Source organism: Podarcis tiliguerta, assembly GCF_965153285.1.
Source record: "Podarcis tiliguerta genome assembly, chromosome: 11".
Classification (NCBI taxonomy): Eukaryota; Metazoa; Chordata; class Lepidosauria; order Squamata; family Lacertidae; genus Podarcis; species Podarcis tiliguerta.
Genome location: NC_139544.1, coordinates 35,235,050 through 35,253,652, shown reverse-complemented (window position 1 = coordinate 35,253,652; position 18,603 = coordinate 35,235,050). Strand labels below are relative to the sequence as shown.

Below are 18,603 nucleotides of genomic sequence, written 5' to 3'. Positions count from 1 at the left end.
CCAAGTTTGGGAAACCCTGGTGTATCCTAACACAAAATGAAGTGCAAAAACCCAATGCAAGTAGAGAAATGTGTTCAATTATTTAGCTTATTAAATGGTTGTAATAAAACACAAGCAAAATGCAGTATTTTTTTAAGTGCCAAAAGTCCATCAATTCATTCTCAAGACAGAATAAATGCCATGCGCCCATCAACTGGAGCTTGAGCTAGCCAGAAGAAACATGAAATAAATGCATCTGCTTGCTTCAATTCCCATTCTTGGACGGTTTGTGTTTATCATGTAAAAAACCATTTATGTATCATGGATTATATCTGCAAGGGTCTATGACTTGCATCTGCAAGACAGCTCAAAATAGTTCAATTAAGGGCTGATCCAAACTTCCGCTTGTTCCACTGCTTTCCCCCATGAAAATCTGACTGTTACCACTTAATCAGAGCAAACATCAATTGGGTTTGCTGCAGATTGACATCTGTTCCAAAGAGCGGGTTTTCCTGGGGAAAGTGGCAGGACCAGCAGAAAACCGCTTGGACCCATGCCTGGGAAGCATGAGACAAGTAGAAAACATCTCAGGCCATGGGACATGCAGAAACAGGGATAAGTCTCTATTCTGTTTGTTTCATGATCATGGCAAGTGAGCCTTAGATGTGAATGGATTGCAAACAACTCACATTTGGAAATATAAGACAATGGGCCAAGAAATAGACTATGGTTTTTCAAAAAGGTTAAGAGTTGAATGAGATACCAGTTAAAAGTCGCATGGCATGCCTCTACAGTAGCCTACCAGACCTGCCTAGTAATAGCTTCCTTCCCCATGCCTTGCCAATGGTGAGTTAGGGGTCAGTGGATACTGGTCTGCAGGCAAACAGGTCACTGCCTCACCAACCTCAGTCTGCCTACCTTCTTACAACCAGTGCAGAACGTATCCATGGCTACCAGCGTCCTCCTCCTTAGCTACAACTCTGCCCTTGTAGAGCTCAGATGGGGAGAAACCTAGAATGAGTTCGACTCTGACTGTCATTGGTTCTGGCTCCACATGCTGGTGGCCTGTCTTCCACCCTGCTAGTCCCAATGGGCACCAGCCAGCACCAATTGTGGTAAAACAACAAATGAGTGCTGAGAATAAAATGACTTCTCATGTTGAAAATTGGCATATATCATTGTCACTGATGAAGAGTAACTGCTTAAAACATATTAGGCGCCACATTTACCAAAGGGTTTGTTTGTTTTTCAAATGAATCAACCTTCAGCACCTTGAGGTTTTCTTCTCCTATTTTGATGCTGAACTGTGTGAACATTTTTCTTAAATGAGAACTGCAAGGGCAATAGGGAGAGGAGAGGGGCTTAAGTGCTCCTAACTCTTTGATTGTGGCCATTATGTTCATAAATTCTAAAAAGGGAAAAGGCTCCCTTCTAAAGAGGGTTTATTTTAATACTACATTAAAGCTTGATAGTGGGACACTTTGAGGAAGTTTTATGAAAACAAAGTGCTATAAAAGCAAAGTGCTTTTGATTTATAAATAACCACAGCACTACTAATCTGAAAGAAAAAGGTTGAAGTTTATCTGCTGCTGACTGTAACAATAGCTGCACTGGGGTTAATCCAAATTGTCTGTGCAGCTTAGTACATTGCCTGACAGTGGTCAATGTCAGAGGAAAGGCTTAGGAAATACACTGTTCACTCTAAGTCCAGATAATTTATGAATACGTCGAATAGCCCTGGTCCCAAATGCACACCACCAGGGGACCCAAGTACTTACTTGCCTCCATTATGAAAACTACCTGTTTATTCCTACCTATTTGTCTCCTTTAAAGACAAGCAAACCATTAATAAGAGGTTCTGATCTTTTAATCTGTGCCTAACATGTTTCTGAATTATGATTCAGAATGCTTTAGAAAGCCAAGTATTTAAGAGTATACCTCCTGTCTGAAGGATAAAGCTCCACAGTGATAACATCAAGGGAGTTCCACGCCGAGATGGTGAGGCCATTGTACAGACACAGCATGCCTATCATCATGGATTCACTTGTACCAAACCACAGGAAGAAGCAGCTAATTCCAGAAAGAATCATAGAACCACCTGCATTCAAGGGGAAAGGAAAGAATCACTATTGATTTTGTCATGAGCGTTTCAAAGAAATGCCACATGGCTGTCATGACTCCAAATCACAAACAGTATCCTGGATATCAATGCAAAGTGTGGAGGCAGGCTGTGAGAGCCAGAAGCACCTGTAGAATTACTGGACCTAGGCGAATAGCCCATGACATCAAGTCTGAACCCAACAGGTAGGAGCCTCTGAAAGGCAAAGACCCCTAAATACAGCAACCCCTGAGCCAGATTCCCAAGGGTCCTGCACTCTTGTCACCAAGGGTCTTGCAGCCCCCAAAACATTGCTCATCGGTGCACCCCTCCCGGGCAGAAACTAACAGAGAGGTTACAGAATGCTAGGCTCCAGGCCAGAGGGCTACCTTAACTGCCTTGGAGGGGCAGTTCATTTAGGGAGGTTATAAGGGCCCAGTTGGACCTAGGAACCCCAAGGGAACAAGTTCTGCTCCTTGAGAATGCTCTGCCCAGTCTGGAATGCCAAAGATTTGAGTACTAGTGACAAAGAGTGATTAGTTCGCCTATAGAAGTGATTTTAGAACCAATCTTTATATTATATCTTTGTACTGTAAACCACACTGAGATCTATGGGTATAGGGCAGTATAAGAATAAATAAGAATAAATAAATAAAATAATATATTACATGCCAGACACCTCTGTAATAATCTCCTGGCTATTTAAAAAGGAAAGGGAGGAGGAGCCTGTGAGTTTGATCAAAGGAAAAGCAAGAAGGTTGTTGAATCATTTCCTCTCGCCATTTTCCCCAGTCAATTACCCCGAGCTGCTTTCCCACTCACAGGAAAATGAAATACAAATATCCAAATCTTTCAGCATGCAAGTGAAAAAGCAGCTTTTTTGGAATCGGCTAGTGTGGGCTGTGGGTTGCTATTGAATAGGAAAAAAGAAGAGAAAGACTATTTCTAGCTACCTGGAAATGAGTCCCACTGAACTCAATGGGATTTACTTCTGAATATACATATATAGGCTTGCACTGTCCATAGGACCATTCCCTGGCTCAGGCACACAACCTTCTGCAATTACAAACAAACAAAACCATTGGCTTGTCCAATTTTACCTTGGACTTGTAAAGATAATTAGCTAGACTTCTTTCTGTTTATCTGCAGAGTTCATCAGTAGAGGATAGGGAAGAGTCACTCCCAACACCTGCGCTATTGCTGCTTGATTGGACAGCGTCATGCATGTTCCAACTCTACAGGTCTTTGAGTCTGTGTGCCCCAGTGAGAGCGACAGATTGGTGGCAGTGCTTCTGTCAGTGCAAGGGCACAGCCCCAATCTTACCAACCACCCCAGTTCCCACCACACATGAGACTTCCAGGAGATTATGTTCAAATATTTTTGTAGGGTATTTCGAATATACCAATTAAGTATTTTTGAGGAAACAGTTATCCCTCCCCTTGCAGGAAATTCTTAAAAGTAGGGTTGTGCAGGATAATATTTTTTAAAACCCATTTTCATGCAAAGTTCATACCTAACATTGTTAAACGCCCAATTCTGTCCATCAGAAGAGCGGAGACAATATTCCCTGGTAGTACAGCTAAAGTCCCCAGGAAATTAACGAAGTAAATCCAATAGGCACTGTAATCATCGTCAAAGGATATTTGACATCCTGTCTTGTTGTGAATGAATGTGCAGTTTACAAATTGACTGCCAGGATATTTATATGGTTCAAGATCTATGGAAATGAAGAAAATGAACAATATCAGGAATTCACGATCTGTTCAAATTAGGAATTCATCTGTTTTAAAACATTTAAAAAACTGATAGAAAACAACAACAACAAACTTTTGTATGTGGGATAATGGACTTTTTTTCAGATAGTCATATGCAGAACCTAGTGGCAGATTGGTGTGATCTGCATCTCAGGGAGTAAGTCCCATTAAACTCAATGGAACTTACTCCCTGAGTAGATCTATATAGGACTGCACTGTAACATTATTCACACCCATCATTCACAAGTCACACTCAATGCCTTTTTGGGGGAGGATGTGCAATCTCCTTATTCAATGTAGGATTCCAGAAGGGGGGGGGGGTGTTCTACCTCATAGAAGTCCCAAGTTCCTATTACTTGCAATGCACCTTCTGAAAGGAAGGAGCTCCGCAATAACTCAAAGGCACAGATGTCAGAATGTGCAGAGTGATTTACACATTACACAAATAAATGACCACATACATGGAAGATAGATAGCTACACATTGCCCATTTGAAATCATGAATGTTCCCTCCCACTGTTGACTCAAATACCTCAGTGATTTGTAGCCTAATATATCTCTGAGCCTGTCTGAATTTTTGCAAAGGGCTTTGACCATAAGCATAGACGTTTGACCTGACCCAACCTGAGACCTCAGCTGCAAAGGTTTTACCCTTTCCTCATGATTAAATAAGCAGAGAGCCTCAGAAACTGCTTCATGACAGAGGGGCTCAGGGTTAGTTGGCTGGGTTCTTTCCTTCATTTTATACACCAGGTGCAGCTAAACCTCCCCATGCTTCCTCATTAAAATGGACATGGAAGCTTGGCCATAACATAGATGACATGGTAGAGTTTACAAGCCCAGATATCAATTCAACATAAAACAGTTAGTAGGAACACAGAGAAAGTGTTTTTTTAAAAACTTGTTTTGTATTTCATTGCAATCATCTATAACCGCTTTACTCCTGGAAAGAAATGCTTGAGAAAATGGAACCCCCATGAATCTGGACAGCAAACAATGAGCTTCCTTCCTGCAAAGCATACCTGTGTTGAAGAAAATGCTCCTCACAAAAGTGCAGTTCCTGAAATACGTATTCAGCGTAGTAACATCTTCAAAATAACAGGTGTTAAAGAGAGTATCTTGAAATGTAACCGCTTTGAATTTCATCATTGTGAACCTGAGCAACAGAAGAGATTTTTACAGTCAGATTTTTACGGTCATCGTGAACAACAAGAGGCTATTCTCACCTGGTTCAGCTGGCCAGTCGAAGCCATTTCCTGGAATGGGGCCACTGTTGGATGCTGATAGCTTCTAGGAGCCACAGGTGAGAGCTCAGTGCAGGGTAGGGGCCAAAGGTGGACAAACTACCCCAGAAGAAGCACAATGTGTCCCTCACCAGAGGTATTACCCCTCCCCTAACACTTCATACACCCCTAAGGAATAAATACTACTCAAATATGGGGTGGAGTCCCTAAGACAGTTGGATGGCACCTTGCCTGCCTCCTTCTAGTAACTCCTGCAGCCAAGCTGGTGCCAAATGTATTGCTCTGCTTTCCTTTGGACCACATCAGTGAGGCTGAGATGGAAGTCTTGTGGTCTGGGCACCCCGGGACCTTCATACACACTGCTCAGATTCACACCCCAGGGTTTACTTCAGTGCTACTGATGCAGCAGTTTGGCTTCACCCCAGAGGTGTACTGCATTGTCTCTCAAGACAGATGGATGCCAGTAATTCATCACTCAATTCAAATGTTGCATGCTAGTAATTCAAACTATGGAAGTAGTATCTTCAAAGACAGCATGGTCAAAGGAACCATAACAACTATTAAGGATGAAGACTGATTGTAGGAGGATGGGGAGGAGTCTGGAAATCGATGCACACCACTATTTCTTTATTTCATAAAGTTAATTCTGATTTAATTTATTTATTTCAACCTGTCATTGACGAATGTTCCATTGTAGTGAATCTGATTTTCCAAAGTAAAGTTGAAGTCAAAGTCTTTTATTATCTCATTTTCAAAACTCTTCCTTCTAGAAGCATACTCATCTGCTTGTAGCTGCTTAATCACATCTGGAAACCAGACTGACAATCCATAGTATCTGTGAAAAGCAATAGATACAATTTCAATGAATCTAGTGTCAAAGCGGTACAGAAGAATTAGATTTCTTAAAACTTCGCTGAAACACACAATACACTCGTGTTTTGTTGAATATACACTGATAAACAAGTGATGTTTTAAAATAAACTGGTTGCCTTTGGAAATAATAACAAACTGCCATTTAGTGCTGAGAAGCCAAACTATTCCTTGAGCTTCGACGTTGCCCCAAACATGGTCACGAGGAAATCTGAAGCTCAATTTCTATAAGAATAACATCCATTATTTGACTATTGATCCAAACTCCCAAAATGTATTTTATATAGTTAACTTTTTACCTTTATCCTCTGTATATTGCATTTTGTTTTAATGCTATGGCTGGTGGCTGATGCAAATAAAGATTCATTCATTCATTAACCATAATTTAGCAGGTTGTCCAAACCTTAAACTGTGGTTAATCTTAACTCTGGTTAGTGAAAACAAACCAACTTCATCAAATATGTTTTGAAGTTGCCTTGTTTCTACTAACCAGAGGTAAGATTAATGGCAGTTTCTTCTGGTAGGGATGACACAACAAAATTCAGCTAAGCAAAAATAAAAGCAAATGCTTCTGTATTCTGTATCACATCTGTGCCCCCACCAAAGGAAAAACCATATGAGCCCAGTGCAGCCTAGGTATCATTCTTGTAACACTAAACCATGGTTTAATGCTACATTCAAAACAATCCATTTTGTGTTAATGTGTTTTTTACCTCATAGTTTTATATTGGAGGAAATGCTCTCTTTGATATCTGAAATTCTTTCTGTGTTCTGTAGTTACTTTATACAACACCAAACTTAGTGTGTTTCAGAGAGAGGAATAGGCAAGAAGACTCCATATGTAAAAACATTGGTCACTGTCATTTCTAAAAGCTACTGCTAAGAATCACTTACACAATGTTGGATTCTGTTTGGAAGAATTGCTAAATTATAATAAAGTTAGAATTGTTTATGTAAATTCTTAATATATTGTGAACTGCTAAGTTGCATCTGGCCACAATCATATTTACACAGACTTTGGCTTGAGAATCTGTATAAATTGCTTGAATCCATGTGTTAAATCTGAATCCAAAACTGGAGAAAAAATTCTCAACTAAAAAGGGGCATTCAACATTATCAAATGCCTTTTTAGCATTGAGAAATTGTAATATTACTTCCTACATCATGTTTGAAGTATAATCTGTAACATGTAAAATTTACCAAATATTATTCTTCATCTTTCTTTGCCAAATGAAGCCTAAGTGGTCAGATTTACTGATTATACTACCCCCCCCCCAATGCCTGTAAATATCTTATAGACTGTGTTTAACTCAGGCATGGCCAAACTTGGCCCTCCAGATGTTTTGGGACTACAACTCCCACCATCCCCAGCTAACAGGACCAGTGGTCAGGGATGATGGGAACTGTAGCCCCAAAACATCTGGAGGGCCAAGTTTGGCCATGCCTAGTTTAACCGATATTTTTGCCAATACACAGTGACTCGTGCAAAGTACTTCCACTCTTTGGGAACAACAATTATAACTGTAGCTTTTGAGGTCTCCTGTATGACCCTCATTTCCATAATTTGATTACAGTGGTACCTCGGGTTAAGTACTTAATTCGTTCCGGAGGTCCGTTCTTAACCTGAAACTGTTCTTAACCTGAAGCACCACTTTAGCTAATGGGGCCTCCTCCTGCTGCCGCGCCGCCGGATTTCTGTTCTCATCCTGAAGCAAAGTTCTTAACCCAAGGTACTATTTCTAGGTTAGCGGAGTCTGTAATCTGAAGCGCCTGTAACCTGAAGCGTATGTAACCCGGGGTACCACTGTAATTACTTTACTCAGAGATTTCACTAGTACTGAAAAAAACCTTTTTATAGTATGCAGCTGTGAAGCCATCTATCATTTATCTTTCCATTACTTATCATTCTAATAAGACATGATCTTCTATTGAAAGTTGTGAAAATTTAATACTTGACAAAAATTGCTCTATTTCTTTCTTTTCTGTTTTGCTTAATCAGTATTACAACCACTTCATGTGTGTCTTGTTGCTCTTACCCAAAAGAAAGAGTAAACCATACTACTGCAAGTTTGGTTGTACTGTCCTTGACGGGATATGTGAAACACCTCATAAAAGTTGACCAAATCTGTGAAAGATGAAGAAAATAAACATTTATTTTTAAATTTCAATTTAGAGTACTATGAAAAGGATCATCATCATCATCATCATATATGCTAAATTGAAATTATTGGGAAGAAACATTGGATAAAAGCAATGTATTAAATCAAAGTAGACACCATCATCTAGAACATCCCTGGTGAGCATGGCAGCAGAGAGCATTTATTCATTCTTTTAAAAAACTAAAGCACATCGTCTTCAAATAATTTTTCTGAGGTTAACAACAATCTTCAATGGTTACATTTCTATAGTTCTGCTTTCATATTCAGTGCAAATAGTATTTTTCAAATTAATTACTTACACCATCCAGCTCTGTACGCACTCTGACATAGCACCGCTTGTACCAGGTTCCTGTATCGCTTTCTATTTCTATAAACTCATCTATTTGCTTGGGAGTTTTTATCCTGTTAACCTATGTGAGGGGGAAAAAAGATTTTTATGTTCTTTCCCCTTAGCAAACATTATTTGATATTATGCTAATAAGGATAGGCAAACAACTTCCACCTGTGATAGATATTCTTAATTGTCTTGTTTACCTTAAGAAAAAAGGGACACTTCCCATGCTTCCCAGTAACTATAACCATCTAAATTTTAAGTGATGTTGGGCTAATGAGGCATAATGGTGCAAATAACAACTTACTGTGAAAACTTTTTCAGGCTGACCACGAGCTCTCATGTTTGTATCATGAATTTGTTTGAGAATCATCCAAGCTTCATCATGTTTCCCAACCTACATATATGAAGACATTTGGTAAATGAACACATGTATATTAAAATAGAAATTGAAGAGTAACGTGTGGGAACTGAGATTGCTGAGAAGTTATAATAGCTAAGCAATTGACCTTTCCTGCCTCACTCACAATCATTATTCCCTTGGAAAAACTGATAACCATACCTCCTATAGTCTCAGAATTCACCAGCTGCTCCCCTTTTTAGCTGGTTTTAAACTGTGTGGTGTGGTATATTGAGTGCTTGTCACATGTGTGAAATGGCATATCAGCTGCCACTTCCAAAGTCCTACTGGTTTGACTTTGGGGGACTTTGATGGATCTTTTTAAAAATTCCTCCCATTGGTTCAAATGCACGGGGGGGGGGGGTTAGTTCCAACTTGCATAGGTGGTGGCCCCAATGCTGGGGTCTCTCTACCTTCTTCTGGCCTAACACAGGTGAGAGCACTGCTAGCAAAATATCTATGTCTTCAGAGCTTTCTGTGGGCATAGGTGGGGCTTTCACAGTATACAGGACTTCCTAAAAGGCAAAGAAGCACCTAACTCCCTCCAGCCAGCAGATCCAGGGGTTAGAACTTTTCTGGTGTACATAAAGTTATTTTACATTTTCAGTTATTTTTATCCCATCTTTTAGAGCCACACCTTCAGAAGGCAGTTTACAAAACAAGATTTAGAACCAATAAAATTACAGTTTTAAAAAATCCATAAAGTTTTGTGGAATCAGACCTTTAGAGCTCTTTTGAAAACCACCAAGGAGGAACCAAATGTTCTCCAGGGAGGGGGTTTCAAAGATGTGGGGCCACCACTGATGAAAATACCCTGCCCCAGTCCCCATGAGTCTGATTTATCTTAATGGTCATCTAGACAGCAGAGTCTCCATGTCTGTCCTGAAGCCACAGGTAAATTCAAGTTGTTTAATAATATAGGCATTTTACCTCAAGCAAGAACCTTGGACTTTCTGGCATGAAAGTAAGTGCCACCACAGCGGAAACACAGGGCAGAGCACACATAATAACAAACACTCTCCAGCTGTGAAACTGATAAGCAGATCCCATGCTGAAACTCCATCCTGGATAAGGGAGAAAGCACACGCACACATAAAAGGGCAACGCCTTAGAAACATGGCATATTTTGTATGGTTGACTTTGTTGATCATGAGAAATTTACAGATACTCTGATATGGCTTATGAGATGTCACTTTTGAGAGAAGAGAAAAGCACCTGCTTTTTCCAGTGAGCCCACATTTTTGAAACTTTTTGAATCAAATATTACACTATATCAGGAAATAAAATTGAAAATTAAAGGCTACAGTGGTTTATCCCAAAATATCAGCTGTTGGGATACTGCCAGGGAGACATCATCCATCAAGGCCCCACGTCGATTCCGGACGATCCATCGATCTCCCATAGACACGCAGTATCATTCAATTAGCGACACGAGCCCCAGAAATAGCTTCCCACATTCCAGAGCTCTTGCACGCTCTATCAGCAGATAATGCACAGCGAAAGATGCACGCAGAAGTGCATTATTTACAATTTTATTCAGCATTGGTCAGAACAAAGAAAACATGACTGCCTGCTTCGGTGTCTCAGGCACAGAGAGAGAAACGAAAGCAAAGACACAACAGAAACATCCTGTGAACAGGAAATACACAGACTCTGTGACTCACAAAGCCTGCTCCCTTTTAAGGTGGAACGGAAATATCCTAACATCAGCATGTTCCCCTAGAAGCATCAAACAACCATGAAAGTTGCTGCTTAGTTGTGGTTCATAATTGCCATTAAGCATTATGTTGAGTTATGTTTGTTTCTCCTGTCTAGTGTTATCTCTATGCCATCACTTGCCCTTTTTCTTCCATGTACTAAGAAGACAAGCACAGCAAGCTGAAATGATTGGGATATATATTTATAATAGCCACACTAGATCACCATGGCCATTTTGTTTCACTTTTCTTGAATTGATTGCAGTATTTTCTCAAGAGATTTCTCATTTAATATCCTGAACCAGAAATGAACAGTAAGCAGTGTTCCTCAACTGCAAAAGTTCCATGTTTTCCCTACAACTTTCCACCAGAATAGCTAATGAATCTTCAAGGAGAGTGAGCAACAGATAAATAAGACAATAATAGTCTATCAAATACTTTCCCTGTAGGTGTTATACTAGTAATGCACTGAATACCAATGCTAGAAATAATCAGAAATTAAAACACACCCAGACAATTATTTGCTAGATGCTGGTTTTGTTTAAAAGATGGGGGTGTTTGTGTGTGACTGAGACAAACTGTGTGTAAAGAAAAGGAAGGGAAGCTAAGAACTACATAGGAGAATGACAAATCTGAAGTGTATGAATGCGAAAAAGGAAAGAATTAAAACAAATGAAATGCTATTCTAGTGGGCTTTTAAATATTACAAATATAGCAAAAGGCATGCAGTATTTGTTTACAAAATACATTGTTTAGCATCATCCAATGCTTCTAAGAATGCCCTTTTAAAATGCAAATGCTACAATCTACATTGTCACGCTATTATGGTTGTTCTGTCAGTGCAAGCATTTCTGCTTGCCAGACAGATAATCTCTTATCTCCTCTCCATCCCCCCCTCCACCCCATGCACTGCTCTGGGGGTTCTCCTGATCCACCCCAGGCAGATTTGCGGGGTGCAGGGGGAGGACAGGGGAGGGAACATTCTGTTGCACTAGTGGGACTCATTGCACTGGCTCCCACTAGCAGAACTGTTTCATTGATTCCAGTCCTCTGTATTCATAACTACTTTGTTAGGATGTTAAACATCCACAGGGTCAATAGTTATTATTCAACAAATTCAACATATTGTTACAGGCCACCCCAATCTCAGCCGAGTGGTAGTAAGATTACAGGGGTCTTGGCACTTTACCAGGGCTTGTGTTCCTTTGGAAGGAGGTACAGCAGAGACTGTAGTGTCTTTAAGAAATATGGTTTATTGACACATATTTACACATGAATTTAGGTGGAGGGAGTGCAAAACATTACACCACAACAGCATCTCTCGTTGTTCCCTTCATAGCTTCAGCAGGAAAAAGGAAGGAAGAGCACTCTTCCAAGCATATGTAAAGCCTGCCTGCCTGCCTTCCATCATGGAACCCAAGGTTGCACATATGGGTCTCTCATCCAGGCACTGACCAAACGTGGACCTGCTTAGCTTCAGCAAATTGGATGTATCATGTGTTCTTAGACCACATTCCAGGCTTGTAGTCTTTTACAAGATCGTACAGTGGTACCTCGGGTTACATACGCTTCAGGTTACAGACTCCGCTAACCCAGAAATAGTGCTTCAGGATGAGAACAGAAATCATGCTCCGGCGGCACGGCAGCAGCAGGAGGCCCCATTAGCTAAAGTGGTGCTTCAGGTTAAGAACAGTTTCAGGTTAAGTACGGACCTCCGGAACGAATTAAGTACTTAACCCAAAGTACCACTGTATTTGGTAATATATATGCTGTTTAGCTCATTCACAACTTCACATTCATTTTTTTCTTGGCATCAGCATGTCATCACTCAACTAAAAGCAGCAGGTTTCATGCTGCATATGGTTTTTCTCATAGAAAAGATTGATTTCACTTTTCCCCCCCCTTTTGTCTTCCTGCAAATGGAGATTGAAAGCTGTCTGGGAGCTCTGCATGTTCTGGTTTTTTACCATCATCCTTTAAGAAATTCAAAGTCAGGCTAAAGATTAAATTGACATACAGTTGCTGGTTAGTTGTCTTTGAAAAGTGAATCCATTATTTCTCTGAACATTTGCCATGCACACATTCTCACAGAAAGTCTGATCTAACAAGCTATCTTCAAAAGTGATAATTAGCACAGATATTGAAGCTGTCTTTCTCGTGCCAAACATCATATTAAAAATAAAGGGAATCACACTGGTTTACACACTAGCCCTAATTATCAATAAAATTAATCTTCATAGAAATAAACATAAAGGTTAAGTAAATTCTGAACTGCAATATCTCTTTCCTGTGCTCAACTCTTTGTAATTATTTAATAAAGGATAAGATCTAAATCCAGTCAATTCTTTAGCTTTAACAAATCACATTGCATGTACTTCTGTATCACACAGCCAATATGTACAAGCCAGCAAGGCTGTTTGTCCTGCAAACAAAATCCTATGGGAAAACTCTAAAACTGAAACTGCTACACATTTACAGCACTTATCTTGGTTGCACAGGGAAGATACAGTCAGTAAAACAGAAGACATGCATAAAATGTCTATTCTAGGCCCATGGTTTTCAGACCCACAGAATCCACAAATTCACTGGCACTATCACAGGAATTAGCCACACTGAAGTAGGTAAATTAGGATTATATCTGAGTGATTTCCAGACCAATCTTCATTGTCAGGAATTTGCTACCTTTGTTCATGCTAACTGCTTCTAGTGGGAGGCATTATACCTGTCATAGACTTGCTGTGAGACATTGCATCCCTGTGGCAAGTTTTTGTTCTCTGTAGCATTTAAATATGTTCACTAAAAGTTGTAGCACCATCATTGTTTATGCCTTTACTGCCACTGATAGGAAAACTGGGCCACATTACTGGGTTACATAATGGTCTGGCTTCTGTGACGTGGTAAGCCAAACTATGACTTACTGGATTCATGCAAACTTGCTTGCTCCCGAAGAGCAGCTTGAACCCTGCTTTGCTCCTCCTTGGTCTTTTTAGCTCAGTACAATGTGGCAGCTAAACCACGGTTTGGCTTAGCATGTTGAACCTGGTCTCATGGTTAAGCTCCCTCCTCAACCACAAGCTGTAGCCAAACCTTAGGAGTTCAAGCATTCACTCATCATCATGCTTTGGCTTATCATTACGTGTGAACACAGCCAGGGATTGTAAATAAACACTATGGGAGAATTTCCATGGGGCTGCCACACTGGTAACATTCCTCTATCAAGCCTTATTTCTATTTCTACTTTTAAGAGTAACTGCAGGAAAGAACCCCCTGCTGCTTCAGTATAGCTGGTCATACATTCTGATGCAAGCATCGTAATTCATTCTAAAGCTAACACAAAGTCACAAAATGCAGCTAACATTCCACCTGACGACAGATATAGAGAACATGAAGCAGTTGCATATTTTTACCACTTCCTCAAGAATACCTGCTATTCCAAAAAGGCTTCGCTGTTACTAGACAGTATGATTTAAGAGAAAGTAGCATGGTCGTGAATATGTGGAAGGGTGGGGCAGGATGCCGGACTACAAGCTAGAGTGTGGTTAATCTGTAAAAATTGAGGTGTCATTTTTGTACTACGGAAGTTGGCAGCAACCTGGGATAAACCTGATTCCCAAAAGCAATTCCACTTTGCAAGCTGATTCTTTTATGTCAAGCAAGTTATACTGATATAAAAAGTGACTACAGATGAAACCAACAATATCCTCTGACTTCCTCTATAACTCCACGATCCAAACAAATATAAAAACCAACCATTCAATACTTACAGACCTAGACACCTATAATTCCAAGGACTTGATTCAGAGGATTCCTAATGATTGTGTCAGATGTTTCCTTCTCTCAGTAATTAAGCTTTTGCTATGCTCCCAAGTCTGAAATGTTTCACTTGCAGTTTTGAAATAGTATAATTACAAACAAACAAAATCCCAACAGGGAATAACATTTGCCACTTATTCAATCCTGACAAGTCCACCCTCCTTCATGTTTCCATATTACCATAGGGTAGCGAGCCAGTGTCCTTTTTTAAAAGTGTTCTTTAAAAAGTATTTTTAATACAAAGAAGAACCAAACATACATTTCTACAGGGTTGTGACTCTAGTCCATGAAGAGTAATAACAATAAATGTGTCACAATAAATGTGTGAGTCATTAAGGTGCCATAAGATTCTTTGTTAATTCTTGCAGCAACAGACTAACACGACTGCCCTTCTTGAGGCAGACATTTTAGAACTGATTCTAAAAATGTATGCCAAAAGTAGTTATCTGAAGATAAACTCTGGTGCCAAATGTAGATATGTTATTGGCTTCTGACCAGTTTGCATCCACCACCCTTTCGCTATGACACAACAGGAAGATATATGTGTTCTTTGTCTGATTCATTTAGAAGGCAGTGCAGCTCTGCAGACTTAAACTTCACCCTTGCTCTCTGCAAATGCTGAATTCCAAAGTCATTAATCTTGAAAACAGCAGCAAGTTCCAAGGGGCGACGGGTTGTTAAAACAATAGCCCAAGTGCATCCTGGGAACAGCTTTCTCAGGCTGTGCTGTAAAATAAAACCTACAGTAACTGCATTTTTCAGCCTCTGCAGCAGCTTCACATTGAATATCACCTTCTCACTCTACTGATTACAAGAAATGACCAAATGAATCACCTAACCTGCAGTGACAGATTACAGAATGGTATTAGCGTAGGACAGATCAATGGCAATGGAAAAATGTACGAAGATTCTAATTTACATAGAATCACTTACTTAAAACATTAAGCCAAAGGCTGTGAAAGTGGCTTTCTCTTTAATATGCCCCCCCCCCCCATTTTCAACATATTTGTTAAAACAGAGTAAGGGAAATTTCTGCAGAATGTACCAGTATTTTGCAACAAAGAAATTGCTGTTACATGATTTCTGCAGATGAATATATGTGAAATTGTCATGTCATAACTGATCCAATTTAAATGTTTGTGCAAACAAACCAAGATTTGGAAACCAATAACAAAACGTGGCAGCAAATTGTGGTTTGTTTGGAGTGATACCCGGTTCAGATATAATGCTAAACCAGGGATTGTGACATGTTCCTCCAGTACGCTAGCAAGAAGGAGCTACCTTCACAGTAAAAACAAAACAAAACATTAATTATGGTTTAACATGACCTGCAAACAAAGCTATTGAATGATCTGTTAGGACTGTGCCGGAGGTTCTCCTGTGAACATTTTCAGGGTTGAGAAAGGACCTTTGTGGGCTCTCAAAACATTTTGTGAAAGAACACCAAAGGGATAGGAAAATCAATAATAGCAATACTTCTCTTGATTTGGGAAGGTTAGGCTTTTCTGAACCTTTTTGCACTAGCTTCATAGATTTTACTATACTTCAGATACAAGGCTAAATCCACCCTGTGTGCCCAGGCTTGGAAAACTGGTCGACATCAACTGGTCGAAGCTGTCAGTACTGCTATTTTTACTGCTATGTACTTGCGCGGTTTAATTTGTTTATGAGTAGTTTCTTATTTATGATTTACAGTATGATTTATGAAGTAGAATTTGTAAGTTGCGTTGAAAGCTAAGGAGAGGAGCTAAGAGGAGATAAAAAATATTTAATCAATAAATCTCAACAGAGCTGCATGTTTTAATTATTCCTTCATCCACCCACTCTTCATTTAGGAAAACTGACCTGAAATATTTTTATTCATATTGTTATCACTATGAGGGACAGATTGAAGAGAGTTATTAGAAAGAGCAGAATTACAGGATTAATGTGTGTGTGTTTTTTTTAAAAAAAATATAGTCAGGTAAGTTTGCTGAACAGCCACTGGGTGGCACCCTTAAAGCATTCAGATCAGTACTGATTCTGACTCTTTTGAAAGGGCTGTGTACACACTCCAGTTCACTCTGCATCCAGTGTGCTTCCACCACTGGTTTGGGAAGCTGTGTAAACAAACCCAGTCACAATCCGTATCCATCCTGCCATTTCTTATGAAATACGTTTTAAAGCATTTGCTGCCAAACCACCTCAACCAGAACTGAGAAAAAGAATGATCTAAGCTGCATTTTAAGTCATTAATATGTACACAGCTTAAGATACCTTTTTGGGAAAACAACTGGTGTATTATAGTAAGTCAGCCTACATCCTGAGTATACTAAATAACTAAACTTTTTTTTGGTTAAGACTGATATACTCTGGCATAGACAGAAGCTGAGAGACACTGCTGATGGAATTAGAGGTTTCGTTCAGTATCTTAAATAATACTGAATTACAACAAGAGTGTTGTCAGCTGAATAAACAACTGGAACAATACTAATATTCTGACATATCAGTTATAGTATAATTGAGGTTTGTTCCTTGGCTACACAAAACTAGCATAGCAGGAAGAAGGCAAGGCTGGAATCTATTTCTCTGACATAACTTTCTATATACGTACAGGTTTTATTGTATTGTGGATCATTTTCTCATTTGAGCACACACCTGCTGTCTGCAATGGCACAGTCAAGAAACAGGTTTACCTCCTCCTCAGATGTTTGTGAAAACTAGGGTTATGTCTGGCTCTCTTGTTACTATTAGTTTCTAACGTTAACAAGCAATGGCAATGCAATAAAAGAAGGCAGTGATGCTTTTAAACGTTTGCCCTCATCTGGGATTATTTATAAAAACATATTGAATTTCTACTTCAGGATCAGTTTGCTGACATTTAAAAGCAATTACGACTTTTGGAAACATTTCCCCAGAAATCTAAATTGGATGCCTCAGCTATTATTAAAAATTGAGTGCCAGAGCTATTGTTGATATACAGGAGAGAAGCTGGAGCCACTTAGATTTAAATCAGGTATTCATTTAGTACTTTGCATTCAGGACTATGAGAAGCCCATGAGGACTCCCATAGAGGCCATGCTGCTCTCATCGCAAAGGTAATGAGGGTAACTATGTGACTAACCCTTAAAAGTGTGTTTGATGTTATTTATCCCCACCGTGATGGTGTCCAATGCCTCAGGGTTCCACAATCTACACATGGAGAACTGGGGCCTAGAACAACAGGACTACAGTCGCCGGGAATACTTGAACAAAACATGAACCCATGTCTCTCAATCCAACTCCAGTGCCCTGTCTACAACACTGCTGCTGATCTGATGTATCTTTGCTTGAGTCAGGTGTGGATATAATGAGCCATGACTGAGTTCCTGGTTTGCTGAGCAGACATGCATATAAAGCACAACTGCGTGATTTCCATGCCAGGAAATCACTGCAGGCAAGCACTCCCACAGTATAAAATGATTATATGGGAACAGAGGCAAAAGAACAGCAATTTACTAACCAGCTTGTGAAACTACTTGGCTTTGTCGTTACAATTCTTTTTCATCACCTTCAACATGCAAAATTCTGCACCATCTATTCCCTGCTGTGCTCACCTTTTCTTCAAATTGTATCTTTTGCTCTCTTAATTCTAAAAAGGCATATCCCAGTTCAACTACCCAGGGCTGTAGTTTTGGGGTTTATTTGTTATTGTTGTTAAATTCCACAACAATTCAACTCATAGTAGTACATTAGTCTTCAGCTGGTGGGTCACAGCCTGACCTAAGGCGGGTCATCGCAGGACTACTACTGTACAAATTTATTGAACTTAATAAACATCTCACATTCATTAAGATGCCTTCAAGAGGATGCATTATATTTGAGATTTGCACTCCATAACAAAAGGGGTTATGACCATGCAGTCTTACTGCTGTCACTGAGAAGTGCATTGAACCCAAATTGCTTTATCTGAAGACGGGAAGATGCTCCACTTTTAGAAGCATTTCCTCCTCTGCAGATATCCTCATAAGGACAAATCAGCTGACTGGCAGATATAGAAAGCATCTTTTGAAGGCATGCTGCCAGCTCCAATGAGCACAGAAAGCACATCTTTAAAGAAGGTGGCTGTAACCATTGACCAGCAGTTGCTGCAGCCTCCTTTGAATGTTGACAGGTGTTAGTCACCTGTCATCATTATCACATCAGGTGATTGACAGATACGTGTTCCTGCCCATCCATCAATGTTGACAGGGGGTGGATATAAGGATCCACTGCCTGGATCCAATTCCCCATCCCTGC

At 39.9% G+C, this 18,603-nt stretch overlaps 1 protein-coding gene across 3 annotated transcripts in view; it reads right to left on the bottom strand.

The window, feature by feature from the left end:
• SV2C (synaptic vesicle glycoprotein 2C) overlaps nucleotides 1-18,603 on the bottom strand; it is a 96,778-nt gene that overhangs the window by 25,845 nt on the left and 52,330 nt on the right. For all 3 annotated transcript variants that reach the window (XM_083403953.1, XM_083403951.1, XM_083403952.1), the window contains exons 5-12: nucleotides 9,767-9,900; nucleotides 8,744-8,833; nucleotides 8,405-8,515; nucleotides 7,983-8,071; nucleotides 5,747-5,911; nucleotides 4,855-4,988; nucleotides 3,592-3,795; nucleotides 1,918-2,077 (exon numbers count right to left, since the gene is read on the bottom strand). In XM_083403953.1, coding sequence (XP_083260079.1) covers nucleotides 1,918-2,077; nucleotides 3,592-3,795; nucleotides 4,855-4,988; nucleotides 5,747-5,911; nucleotides 7,983-8,071; nucleotides 8,405-8,515; nucleotides 8,744-8,833; nucleotides 9,767-9,900 — 1,087 coding nt within the window. The remainder of the gene's footprint in view (nucleotides 1-1,917; nucleotides 2,078-3,591; nucleotides 3,796-4,854; nucleotides 4,989-5,746; nucleotides 5,912-7,982; nucleotides 8,072-8,404; nucleotides 8,516-8,743; nucleotides 8,834-9,766; nucleotides 9,901-18,603) is intronic.